The 12,939-nt window shown below is 38.6% G+C and overlaps 3 protein-coding genes across 4 annotated transcripts; all 3 read right to left on the bottom strand.

Annotated features, from left to right (window-relative positions):
- Positions 1-197: 197 nt before the first annotated feature.
- On the bottom strand, positions 198-3,013 carry LOC125216932 (peroxisomal 2,4-dienoyl-CoA reductase [(3E)-enoyl-CoA-producing]-like). Its single transcript, XM_048118723.1, has 5 exons — positions 2,802-3,013; positions 1,992-2,151; positions 788-930; positions 503-719; positions 198-427 (listed from the first exon to the last, which is right to left on the bottom strand). The coding sequence occupies exons 1-5, from the start codon at positions 2,985-2,987 to the stop codon at positions 291-293; spliced, it is 843 nt and encodes a 280-aa protein (XP_047974680.1). The 5' UTR covers positions 2,988-3,013; the 3' UTR covers positions 198-290.
- A 1,005-nt stretch (positions 3,014-4,018) lies between these two features.
- On the bottom strand, positions 4,019-5,741 carry LOC125209107 (GRAS family protein RAD1-like). The gene is made up of 2 exons (XM_048108716.1): positions 4,745-5,741; positions 4,019-4,556 (listed from the first exon to the last, which is right to left on the bottom strand). The coding sequence occupies exons 1-2, from the start codon at positions 5,709-5,711 to the stop codon at positions 4,108-4,110; spliced, it is 1,416 nt and encodes a 471-aa protein (XP_047964673.1). The 5' UTR covers positions 5,712-5,741; the 3' UTR covers positions 4,019-4,107.
- Positions 5,742-6,720: 979 nt separating this feature from the next.
- LOC125213943 lies at positions 6,721-12,439 on the bottom strand. Of its 2 annotated transcripts, XM_048114750.1 has the most exons (9): positions 11,724-11,872; positions 9,523-11,641; positions 9,283-9,354; positions 8,912-9,064; positions 8,514-8,677; positions 7,959-8,106; positions 7,676-7,798; positions 7,362-7,449; positions 6,721-7,056 (listed from the first exon to the last, which is right to left on the bottom strand). In XM_048114750.1, the coding sequence occupies exons 1-9, from the start codon at positions 11,735-11,737 to the stop codon at positions 6,875-6,877; spliced, it is 3,063 nt and encodes a 1,020-aa protein (XP_047970707.1). In that variant the 5' UTR covers positions 11,738-11,872; the 3' UTR covers positions 6,721-6,874. The 2 variants fall into 2 exon arrangements, with proteins under 2 accessions (XP_047970707.1, XP_047970706.1); XM_048114749.1 differs by having other exon boundaries at positions 9,523-12,439.
- Between the last annotated feature and the right edge of the window lie 500 nt (positions 12,440-12,939).

The raw sequence follows: 12,939 nt of genomic DNA, 5'->3' as shown, positions 1-12,939 counted from the left end.
TACATTTTTCTACACATTCTTCACAAAATGGTCAAAATACCAACATAATAGAGAAGTAGCTATAACCATGTCTCAAAGTACACAATATATGATCAAAACCAAGTAAAACTACCCTCTAAAATCATGTAAAATCCATGTGAATCAGACAAACAAAGTATATCAAAAGAAGTATAAAATTAATTTGAATTATTTTTTAATCTTGTGGAGTAATATAAAACCAGACATCACAAGACCAATTTTCTGCAGTTTGGAGATTCAACATTATCATAAAAGAAGATTGAGCTTATGCTCTACAGTTTGCTGGTTGCCACTAATTTTTTCTCCCGAGCTAAAGATAGCTGCTTCACAGATTCTTTGGGAAGATGCCTTGGCTTGCTTAGGAAAAGCCCTCCATCCACTTGAATGATCACTCCATTGATGTACTTGCCTTAGAAAAAAAAATCAACCTCTGATTGTAAACAGTTGAAATCACATATATTGTGTGAATATTACTATTACTAACCAGCATCAGAGGCAAGATAGAGAGCAGCCATGGAGACATCCCACTTTGAGCCGAGTTTATAGAGAGGCGTCGTGGCTTCGACATCTACATCTTGAGGCTCAAGTTTGGACAAGCCAACTGTGTCTGCAATGGGGCCTGGAGATATCCCATTCACTCTTATGTCATAATCTGCACCCCATTCCAGGGCTAGGTTTCTTGTGACAGAGTCGACGGCTGCCTGATGAGGAGAAGGCAAGAGTGTTGTAGAGAGAGATGGGAAGAGAGGAAGGATTGAGATTGACAAACCTTGGCAGCAGAGGCATGGACTTGGTACCAATTGGATGCTGAGTTGTGAAAACTGATGTTGAGTATGAGACCACCACCAGTCTTGAGGTAGGGAAAAGCTTCATGACACATAGTAAATGTGCCAAGAGTGTCAATATCCATCACTGCACACAATGTTCAGTTAAATTTCATGCAAATTTTTTCTACTAATAGGAAGTTAAACACAGAACATGGCAGCATATTTTTTATTTTCTTTTGACTTTGGAGATAGTATTAATACTTACAATTTTGGGATAATAGTAGTTAATACTAGTATTTTGCTTTCCACATCTAATTGAAAATGATATTGCATACATATTACTCCCTCCGTCCCACTGTAGGAGTCTTATTTGAATTCGACACGAATTTTAAAAATACAAAAGAAAATTGGTGAAAAAAAAAAGTGGACTATGGATCCTACTTTTATATGGAGCATTAGTTTTATAATAAAATATGCTTAAAAATATTAATGGAATGTGAGACCTAATATCATTTATGGAATATTCCAACAGGGACTTCTAAAGTGGGACACCCACAAATGGTAAACTGTGACTCCTAAAATAGACGGAGGGAGAAAATTTGTTTGATAATTCAAATCATTTGATTGCGCTGATGGAATCCAATTTTGCCTGCAGTTTTCACTCGTATTCAAATCGAATTCACTTAATCCGTGAAATCAATAAAAAAGGTCACGATGAAAGGATTATAGACTATATATAAAAACTTATCCCAAAAAACTAGTCTATTAGGAAAGAAAACTCATTTGGTTTATAAATGTCACAGTAATGCCAAACGTCCTCAATGTTCTTCATAGTTGAGTCATTTTTCTATTTTAGGAAGTTTCTTCATAGTTGAGTCATTTCCATATATGATAACTTTTTTTTCTTTTTTATTTTACCCTCTCTTACTTTATTATCTCTACTTTATTCACTTTAAATTTTATTCTCTCTACCTTTTACTCTCTCTTACTTTTTTTTATTTATTTATTTAACACGTCCAACATTCATTTCTAAAACTCCGTACCGAAAAGTTCCGCCTCAACTACGAAGAAACGAAGGGAGTATAAAAAATGAGAACTCATCCCAAGAGACTAGTTTGTTTGAAGAAATAGAAACCCCACACCAGTTGATTTCACAACAGTGGGATATTGAGTTTGTAAAATAAAAAGGATGCGCAGAATATTGACCTGTCTTAAAACCATTGGGCGAGAGATCCTCAGCAACGACCAGAAAATTGCCAGCAGCAGCATTGACGAGAATGTCGAGCTTCCCAAAATGCGTCACCGTCTCTTCCACCACTCTTCGCGCATCTTCTTGCTTCCTCACGTCCCCTGCATACCCTACTGCCTGAAAACCAAAATAATAATAATAAATAAGTAAAAAACAGGTAAAGAAAAGATATGCCATGTTTACGTTCTCTCTGTCCACTGTTTAAAGAACTAGCTCACCATTTTGAGTTATTCACGATTTAAAGAATCATTTACTACTTCTTTTCACTTTTGGTACTCAGACGACACATTCCCATTAACTTTTTACACACTCACAGTCTATTACTCCCTCCGTCCCACTTAATATGACACGTTTTACTTTTTAGTTTGTCTCAACTAAGATGACACATTTCCTTTTCTGAAACTTTCTCTCTCTAATTAACACATTCAACCATTTTTTCTCACTCTTATTAAAATATCCATATTTCTTTATCTCTCTACTTTAATACTTACACCCATCTTTTCTCTTTCCAATTAAACACTTTAATCAATAACTCCTAAAACCCCGTGCCGACTAAGTAATATGTCATCTTAGCCGGGACGGAGGGAGTACTATAAAAATTAGTAATATAAAAAATGAGTCCTACGTTCCATCTACTTTTCTTCACAAAGTTAAATAATTTCTTAAAATTCGCGTCCAATCAAAATGACTCTTTAATGGTGGACGGAGGAAGTATAATCGATGTGATTTGATTTTGAAAAGGGAGAAGAAGAGAGGGTTAGACTTACGGGGATGCCGAGGGATGTGAGGGAGGCAACGGCGGCATCGAGAACGTCTTTGCGGCGGCCCATGATAGCAACGGAGGCTCCATGTTTGCCGAATTGGATGGCCATGTCGAGCCCGATGCCCGAGCCGCCACCGGTCAACAGAGCTACCTTGCCTTTCACTATATCGCCATTGAACGGAGATTCCATTTCTCTCTACTTTGCAAAATGCTTTGCTACAATTAGAATCTATTGGATATTTATAGAACATAAAAGCCACCCCAATTCCGACTAAGAAATTTACTGCCCAGCTCAGCATTTTTTCAAGTGGCCAGGTTTGATTTATTACTGTTTTAACTAACTTACTTTCTAAAACGTGACACGTGTAATATGAATAAGTTTTTTATATGATGTCCTATCTCGGATTCGAGTTTGAGATAATCATGTTGCGCTGCGTAATTCAATGATCCTGATCAATATTGGAGAAGAGCTAATATTGTTATGTTATAAAATCATGTCTCAATACGCTAAGTTGATATTTTTTCCAAAAGATGTTTTAAACTAGTTTTATTATACAGAAATCTAGCTAGTTAGAATTTATTCTAATACAATAAATAAGGTCTTTCAAAACTCTTAGCGCCTCTTTGAAAAATATTACCAAGACTATAGTGCTCAGTAACTAATTTACTTTTATGAAAAAATAAAAATATGAACTACTAGTATTTTTTTGTCCCTTAAAATTATAAATTCTCTATAAAATGAAAAATTCTCTCTAATAGAGTGAAACTCATTCTCCATTAAGATGTCATTCGATTGCTATGACTAATTATCATATAATAATCCATCTAGAATTTATTTATAAGATTATTTTAATTAAAAGGATAGCTATAACTAATCATCACATAATTATGCATTTAGTATTAAGTGTATTTTGTTATGGCCAATTGGCCGTTTTTATACCAAGCATGCAAGTGCTGAGTAAATTGTTGGCGATCGACCATTATATCGCGCATATTCATTTACTTGTAATTGCTCGGTGACTGAGCACATTTGATAGTGTCCAATAAATATTCTCAATCGAGAAGAACAAAAACCATATTCCATAAACCAATGATAACCAAATAAAAACAGCCTAGCTAATAATGAATAGTAGTATATGATATCTAATAAAATTGTACTAGTAATTTCAAATACTTTGTTGTTTGCCTTTGATGAGTTTTTGAATTGAATAATCCATCATTAGAAAAAGCATTATTAGTTGAATACATAATTACAAAATATATATAGTAAAAGAAAGAGAGAAAATGAAATTGAATGATAAAATGAAATGTCAAGAAGAAGAAGAAGGCAGATTGTTTAGGTGCCAAGCAGAGGCCATCATGATCGGCCTCCCTTTCCACCCAAGCTGAAGGCATCCCTTTTCCACAGCCAGCGTGTACCCTTCACTCCCATTCCCATACCCTCCCACCACCTCCTTCACCTCATCCAAACACTCCAACCCCACCACCTCAAACCCCGCCCTCCCCATCTGCCTCCGCCACTGCTCCGCCCTCTCGTGCCTCTCCACCCGTTCCTCCCCCTCGCACGCCACCACGTTGCATATCTCCTCCCCCATATGCCACCTCTCTATCTTCATCCTCTCCCCGCTCCCCCTCCCCATCCTCCACTCCAGCGAGTCGAACACCGCCGCGTAGTAGTGCAGACACTCCAAAAACCTCCCCAGGAAGAACGGCCCGTTGTGATTCGCGTCCTGCTCCACCACCGTCACTAAATCCGGACCTGTTGCAACATGAGAAGAAAAATAAAATATAACAAAATCACGTAAACATCAGTATAAAGAGAGAACTGAAACCACTACATGGCCACCTACCTAATTTCTTAACAATTAAGAGAAAATAAATAGTAGGAGTATATAAAAAAAACTAATAACATCGGTGTAAAGAGAGAACTGAAGCCACTGCAACTACCTAATTTCTTAATGGATTGGAGAATCGTCTTCAGCGAGCCTCTGCTCTCCTTCACGTGCTTGTGCAGCTGCATTATGCTGTTCACCACCAACACCGCCTCCTCCTCCTTCAGCCCTAGCTTTTCTCGAGTGAGCGTCAATGGCGAAACTTCCTCCCTCACGAAATTATACTCCAAATCAATTCCATATGCGCACAGTGTCTTCACGCTGTGTTGTAGCTCCTCCGCGGCGTCTAGATCGGTAATTACACCGGTGATCCGTACAATTTTAGGCGGGGAGGGTTGAATCGACAGCGATTTCAGCAGCGATGGCCATTGGAGATTATGCTGCATTCCTAGATCTACAATATGCAGCGATTGCTTTCCATTTGCAGCTTGGCATATGGCGGCGTTGGCGGCCGCGAAGCCGAACGCGATGTAGGGCGTGGTTTTGTGGAGCAGTGCGAAGGCCTGAGCCCTTTCCTGCTTTGTAACGGTGGATGTGTTGATTCTGATGTTGTTGGTGGAAAAGGAGGCGTTTGGAGATATATGTTGGAGGAGTGATAGCCTCGATTTCAATGCGATGGCGAAGCAGTGGGAGACTCGTTGCAGCGAGTCGCCCCATGGGTTGAGGCGAGGCCAGATCTGGTTGAGTATGGAGTGGGCGAGGTGAGCGTCTCTGCAGCCGACCGCCTCGGCGCAGGCCAGTATGAGATGGACTAGCTGAAGTCCCTCGTCTGTGGCTTGATTGACATTTGCGCATGGGGCGTTGTAGTAAAGATCGTCGGTGATTGAATCATCGTTGTCGTTGTCGTTGTCGTTGAAGAAGGTGTTGACTAGTTGGTCTACCTCGGGTTGTGGAACGTCGTTGTCGTTGGTGAAATCAAGCGATGGCGGCCATGTGTGATTGAGGTCGTGGTCTAGGTCTTGCTCCTCGACGCGGGCGGCGCAGAACTGGCGGATGGCGGAGTCTTGCCTCATATTCTCCATTCTCTCTTCTTAGCAGATTGCATAACACAATTGCATGCCAAACACTATTTAAGGCTTATTTGCTTTATTGGCTTATTTATAATAGACTGATATTTTGGTTATGTGGTTTGACATTACGATTGAGTTTTGTTCGACATTGTGTATATTGGACGTTACGACTTTAGTCCCATTATCATGTAAGGAATACGTATAGAATTAAGAGGAACAAAACAAATTAATTGACTTTAATTTGTAGTGGGAGAAGGAAACGAAATAAATTGGTACCAAACCTAAGTATATTTTCATTATTTAATCATTTAATTATTTGCAAGATATAAGCCGGCCTTTGTATTCTGAGGATAGAAAAAAAGAGATGTAATTGGTCTATGAGGAATATATGTTAATTCCTTAGCTGCCATTATAAACCCAAGGTCGGCCAACAATCAATGAGACAATTTTAGTTGGCCTATGTTTCTCTAATAATACTATAATATGCTTCTCTCGAATATTGTCTACACTATGTAAACTAATGGAATTTCAATGGTGTGTTGTATAATTGTATTTTTATTTATTGTTTGGAAAAGGAGTTTTGTGTTGTATCTGATTCGTCAATTACCTGATTAGGAAAAAGTAGTGCTTCTGTTTTAAAAAATTGCCACAGCTACCTGTCACCACCAACTCTGCATTTTCATACTTGTTTCTAGATATAGTAGCTATAGAATTTTAGGCCAATTCAATCAACAATTTGTTGAACTAATTAATACTATAATTATTATCTCAATCACCAAACACGTCCAGAAAATATCATGAAGCAGTAGTTCAACCGATTGAGTACTTGATTTTAGCCACAGTTTTCTATTTATCTTCTTAAACTACCTTAATGTAAAATGTACCTTTTGCGGTGATTGGTTGGGTTCTGTTAATAAATGATCTATGATTGATTTTGATGTGGACTGAATATTTTTTTTTAAAAAGCTAAACGTTTTAAAAAAGAACTAAAATTTCATAAGAACTCCCTCCATCCCACAACTTCCAAGATAGTTGAGTCATATTTACTTTTGGGTCGTCCCAATATAGTTGAATCGTTTCTAAACTGTATTCTTCTCTTTCAATGCATACAAACATCAACAGTTGGCTCTCAGCGATATTGCACGTACATTTATTGAAAATCAACAATGTACTGACTATGAACCTGCCTTCTTTGTTGTCTGGGTCGAAGAGGACATTACGCGTAACCGGCTAGCTATTTCAGTAAACGAAGGTCTCAGGGATGGATTTGGGGCCCAACACTCCTCCATTAATCTTCTCCACTCTGAATCGCAGTAGCTTGGAATGGTAGGCCTCAATGTGTTGTTTACGATGCCACCTGCAAGCACGAAAGTAGTTGCCAAATTTGAGAAAATACAGCCATGTGTCCTGGAAACGAAGAAATCTGCGGTTGATGTATATCGTAGTCTCACAGCTGATATGTATTCGTTTTCTAGTTATGCTTATGAAAGCTGGCTACAGGCAGTTAATTCCTTTCATCAACTTAACTTCACTAAACCACTTCTTTATTCAGTATATTATCAGAGGAAAATTTTCTAATTTTTCACAAAGGACATTCAGTTCTTAGATCTGCAGAAACATCAAACATGCAAGTACAAAACAAACAGCAATTAAATTACAAACCTATGATTGCACCATAATGCATGTTGGCATAAGGCTCCTCCCCAGTGAGAATCTCCCACAAGACAATACCAAAAGAAAAAACATCAACCTGTCAAAAGGTTACAGAACAAAGATATTAAACTGATCTGAAGAATAAGAACATTGATGATTACTGGCTTGGCGTTTCCATTGTTCTGAAAACAGAAGTTTCACAGACCAAGGTCACTTATGCAATCCATAAGAAAATTTATAGAATCAAAAACCTTTTCAAGGTTAAATTATATTATCAACTTTATATTCAGTTTCTACTTATAACGTATGAAGTGATGCCCGACCTTCTCAGATACTTTATTGCTACTTCCGTTAAGGAGCTCTGGAGCCATCCATGGAAGAGTTCCCCGCACTCCCCCAGAAACCAAGGTGTTCCGCTTTATTTTAGATAAGCCAAAATCGCCCACCTAATAAATTGCATTGCAACATAACAATTCGATCAGTGAAAGCATGAGCCTAGTAATAAAGATTATTACACTGCCATAAAACTAGTAGGATGACAATGAACTCTTATGTCTCAAATTGATCATTTATCACATCCACGTAGAAAGAAAGTTCACAGGCAACCTTGCATATAGGTCTTGAAGGATCTTTCAAGTTGACGAGCAAATTATCACATTTCAGATCAAAGTGCACTATATTCTTCGAATGCAAATATTCCATTCCAAAAGCTGCATCCATGGCGATAGTGAGCTTCTTGCGACGATCAAGATGTCTGCAAATTTGTAATTGTATTAACAAAATAGGGGTAATTGCAAAGGAAAATAAGTCCAAACGAATAATACTCCCTCCATCCACAAAAGTAGTGATTAGTAAACTATGAGAGAGATAGAGAGAAAAAGTGGTTAGAGTTTTGCTAGTGTTAAATGGAATCCACCTCATTAGAGAGAAAAACTTACCAAAAATGGAAGGGGACTAATTTTAGTGGGTGGACCGAAATGAAAAAAAAGGACTACTGGTTGTGGATGGAGGGAGTAAGTCTATGGTGTACACATCTGTATGTTATCAATATAGATCCAATATTTTAATAAAAGCCAAAGAGGAAGCATATCAGAACTATTTTCTTCATTCCTTCTCATTAACAGGTAACACAAAGTTTACCAACCACATGGAGAGATGTACCTATCCTTCCGAAGTAAAACATGTCTTAAAGAACCATCGACCATGTACTCTGTCACAGTAGCCAATGTTCCCCCTGGTCCATCTTGTACAACACCGTAAAAAGCAACCACATTTGGGTGGTGAAGCTTTGACAGGATTTCAGCTTCCCTCCAAAACTCGAATGTCTGGAGTATAGAAATTTGGAACAATGTTTCAGCAAGGGTCAAGGTGTGCACGTCAACATCATCAAGAAATAAAAAGAGTTGATAAAAACTAGTTTCCATTTCCTTTAATTTGCTTATCATGAACTTCTCAGAGTATTGAGATCACAAAGCACAAACAAGTTATCAAACATAGCACATATCAATAAATTCTAAAAAGAAAAAATAGTATTTGTGAGCCAATTGATGAGTAGCTACCAGTCTCTCCTGCTCTGACTGACGACCAGTGAAGCAACTCTTTTTTATCCGCTTGATGGCCACATCTGAGCCTCTCCATTTTCCATGATACACTGTCCCAAATGTCCCAGACCCAAGCTCCCTCAGCTCCTCAAGATCGGTATTTTTTATGATCTGCAAAGCAGCCAAAAAGTTGCAGGAGCATAGTTGGTTTATATTTTATTTCATCATTCAGGTGCAAGTGTTCAAAAGTTAGAAGATTAATGGATGTCAACTGAAACACCTGAGGTAGATTAAAAAACAGTAACAATGTTGAAGTTTAATTGAATAGTATCCAACATAATATCTGCTAAGCCTCAATAACATTTGAAAGTGGAAGAATATGTATGAACCTGTAACGCGGTGATATCAAAATCAGCCAAGGAATGATCTAGAGGAGGTAAGCCAATAATTCCAAATCCATCCTGGAATAAGAGGTGAAGAATAATTCTCATTATGGGGAAAGCAATTGTATTCAGTGTGCTACTCATATTTTGTGTGTGTGTGTGTGTAGTGGGGGCGGGGCAGGGCCGGGGGAGGGGGGGGGGTTTCATTTTATACGTCAAATCATCACACAGTACACTTTCACTAACTTTCAATTGAGATGCATTATAATGAGAAGTAGCTGTAGAAGCAACTCCATTTTCTCCTGGAAGACCATTCTGACCATCTTCGTCATGATTATCCTGCACTTCCATGTGACTTGGAAGAACTCCATCTTTCATCATCGGTACAAAGTCATATGCCAAAGGAGTCTCATCTTCAAGTTTTTTAAGTCCAGAAGAGAATGCTATATGATCTTGATCAATAAGAGAAACATCCGTTCTTGTAAACTCATCCCCTGCCAGCCTCTGGAAGAAGGACCAGCGTTTAGGATCATGGTTCTCTATGTTCATGCTCACACCAGCACCATCTTTCTGTAGTGGACCAAAATCAGATGCATTATCTGAAAGAAAAGCTTTTGAAAATATATCAGAAAGAAGATCAGAAGGGAATCGGTCACTGATATCAATGAGAATATCGCCCTGCTTGGTCTCAGGAGCACCGCTGGGTTCTTCCACATTCCCTGCCAATGCTAATGGCTGTGAATACTCATGAACATCATTAGCAACTTCCTGACTACCAATTTCATCAACCAAACCAAGCAAAGAATTTTCAGAGTGCTCAATAGAATCTTCAGGACACACAGTAGGAAGCTTCGACAACTGTTCTGTTTCTGTCTTAAGGAAGTGATTTTCATGGATGAAACCTTGAGCATCAAGGGGATCCGTATGTGCCAGCTTCTGAGTATTAGCAAGGCCATCATCAGTAGTTTCATGTTCCTGAGGGAAAGGCCGTTCAGTAGAAGTTGACTTTTTAGTAGAGATATTCGCATTCCCTTTGTCCAAGTTTTCAATAGATGACTTATCTAAATCCCGCTGGGATATATCAGCCTCCGGCTGATTAACTAGAAACTGAGAACTACGTGAATCATCAGACTTAGATATTCTACCAAGCGATTCTGATTGCTCTCGTGGAACCCACTCAGAACGGAAGATCCTCGGAGGAGGATTAGAAGACCCAAAGTAACTCAAATTGGTAGAACCAGACTCTGATATAATGGAATCAGGAGCAGGACCATTAGCAGATTTAAAAGACTCATTGTTACTAGATGTAGGAAGATCAGGGGTGGAAGCACCAAGAGGTTTAGAGACCTGGACATGCTCCTCTGGTTTCCCTGTGCCTTTTGAACTCTTTGAAGATAGTTCCCTATCCAGTTTAGGGACCATACATGACTCTTCAACTGGAAAACTAGGATCAGGTTTATCACTGTGAACCTGTGAAGGAACAAAGCTCTCATTTGCACACATGTCCTTATTATCACGCTCTTGTCGAATTATGCCATCAACTTTCTGTATAGTGTCTGTCTCTTGGGGTTTTGTACCTTGCGATCCCAAGCTATCTAGCGACTTTCCTTCAAGTCCCTTCTGATCAGAGACAATCCCATTAGAAGATTGTTGTGTAGAAATTTCAGAATGATTGTAATATGAAGTGGGAACATTATAGCCAAATTGAGAACGTTGCTGTCTTTCTTGATTGTGGTTGACTGTCTGACCATTATCTGACAGCAAATCAGTTTCACAAACTGTGGAGGAAGTACGTAAATTTGAATTAGAAGGTTCAATTTCCCTTGAGGGGCCAACAAAAGTCGGCAGTGTTGAATTCCTAACAGTCGCTACAGATTGAGTGGCATTCCAACTTGTAACCTTATCTTGATTCCGTGCATCCAAGTTGTTCAAGTTATTTCCTGAAAAGTTTGCTAAACCACATAGAGTAGAGTCTTTTCGAGATCCAATGCCCATTCCATTGATAGCAACCACAAATTTCATCTCAGAATCACATTCAGAGTTGATCAGACTGAAATGAGCATCATCCAAGTCCCCAAGAGAGAATAGAAACATCCGAAGCTTTTTTGAACCTTCTCCATCTTCAAGAACATCACACTCCTCCATCATGTTCAACACATCCTCATCACTCGACACAGAAACTAAAGCATCAAGCTCCTCCCCAGGAAGCTGATATTTTACAGCCCATGTTTCGTCATAAATTGCAATAGCCTTCTGCCATAATTCTTTCCAGGTAATGCCTTTATGTATTCGAATGATGCGTGTTTCTCCACCAACATATCTGAGCCTTCCATCAATTGGCCGAGGTAGGATTCTTCCACCAAAGCTGCAGAGAACCTTAAGCTTAGTTGATGAGCTATAAGAAGTTCCAGATCTAGCATAAACAAGTGTGCACTGGCTGTTCTGACCTGATAAAGAACATGGTGCTGATTGCATCGATTGGAAAGAACCATTGTTAAACTTGTCCCCATGCAAAGAAAAATTATTCCGTTCAAATTCTTTCAGATCTTTTTCCGCAGTAGACATCATGGTGATAGCTGAGCCACTTTCTGATACAGTATGATTATTGCCCAGAATTCCTTTTAGCTCCAAGTGACTAGATGCATTACTGGAATTACCGGCGACATCTGAAACAGGTTTCTTGGGATTGACCCGGTCACGCATAAATTCCAGAGAAAATTCCTCACCAGTTTGTATAGAGTAATTATGCACGGGTTTGGCTTCTGAAAAATTATTCCCTGCAGAGTTCAAACTCGCATTTGCATGAGCAGAAGAAATCACCTTGGAAACTTGTAATTCAGAATGATGTTCTTGGTTTCCAACTTCTGTTGAACAGAATTGCAATGGGTTTTGATTCTTTAAAGTTTCCATTGCAAGATTAGAGAATTTCTCCTCTCTGGAGCAATCATTCAAAGAGAACAACCACCAATACCGCGATCTCAATAATAACTCAAAAAATCAAGATAGGATAACCACGATGCTCACTGCAAAGCATAAACTCTGTTTAAGAAAATGTACATTCGTTTCTATGTGACACATAAAGTTAAGGAACAATTTCTGTCTTGAGTTCTGATGGTGGAGATGCCCATAACCTCCACAAAGGATTCTGAATGAAATAAACACACTGTCAAAATTACTTATATTTCTTATTAATATTAGGCACCGAACTAGGTGAGCGAACATTATATGAAACCACATTCCCAAAAAAGACTCACGTTCCTGACATCTTCGTAATGATTTTATTCAAATGCGGCAGGAGGCATAACAAATTTACAAATTTACAAAACTATATAGAATTATTTCTGAAATCAAGTGATCATTCTTATAAGATGTACCTGGGCATGTTGGGAGACAATTAATGGAATTTCTTTTTCTCCTGATCTATGACGTTTTAAAAATCAATGGAAGGAAGGAAAAAGTGAACATCCATCAATTACACAACGACAACCCAGTAATTTCAAAATCAAGGTTACAGCCCTTGAAAACAATCAATAGTCCAGCAGTTAGAGAGCTACAAACGAAACGAAAACCCTCCAAAACCCACTCCATGCAAAAGTCTGAAAAGAGCAATTCGATTATCACAATATTCGCGCTTCCACTCAAATTCCTCAGAAAGCTGTAACA

Source organism: Salvia hispanica, chromosome 3, assembly GCF_023119035.1.
Source record: "Salvia hispanica cultivar TCC Black 2014 chromosome 3, UniMelb_Shisp_WGS_1.0, whole genome shotgun sequence".
NCBI classification, from domain to species: Eukaryota; Viridiplantae; Streptophyta; class Magnoliopsida; order Lamiales; family Lamiaceae; genus Salvia; species Salvia hispanica.
Note: the sequence above shows the minus strand (reverse complement) of the source record. Positions and strands in the feature narration are given on the sequence as shown.

What these genes read in the sequence shown, in the direction of transcription:
- LOC125213943 (XM_048114749.1), bottom strand. Translation starts at nt 12,186, where the DNA reads ATGGAAACTTTAAAGAATCAAAACCCATTGCAATTCTGTTCAACAGAA. An exon ending in TTGATATCACCGCGTTACAG is followed by an intron (nt 9,065 to 9,282) that starts GTTCATACATAT and finishes GCTGCTTTGCAG; the next exon opens with ATCATAAAAAATACCGATCT. An exon ending in CTTCAAGACCTATATGCAAG is followed by an intron (nt 7,799 to 7,958) that starts GTTGCCTGTGAA and finishes GCAATTTATTAG; the next exon opens with GTGGGCGATTTTGGCTTATC.
- LOC125216932 (XM_048118723.1), bottom strand. Translation starts at nt 2,987, where the DNA reads ATGGAATCTCCGTTCAATGGCGATATAGTGAAAGGCAAGGTAGCTCTG. An exon ending in TCACATCCCTCGGCATCCCC is followed by an intron (nt 2,152 to 2,801) that starts GTAAGTCTAACC and finishes TTTGGTTTTCAG; the next exon opens with GCAGTAGGGTATGCAGGGGA. An exon ending in CTATCTTGCCTCTGATGCTG is followed by an intron (nt 428 to 502) that starts GTTAGTAATAGT and finishes TTTTTTTCTAAG; the next exon opens with GCAAGTACATCAATGGAGTG.
- LOC125209107 (XM_048108716.1), bottom strand. Translation starts at nt 5,711, where the DNA reads ATGGAGAATATGAGGCAAGACTCCGCCATCCGCCAGTTCTGCGCCGCC. An exon ending in CCAATCCATTAAGAAATTAG is followed by an intron (nt 4,557 to 4,744) that starts GTAGTTGCAGTG and finishes ATGTTGCAACAG; the next exon opens with GTCCGGATTTAGTGACGGTG.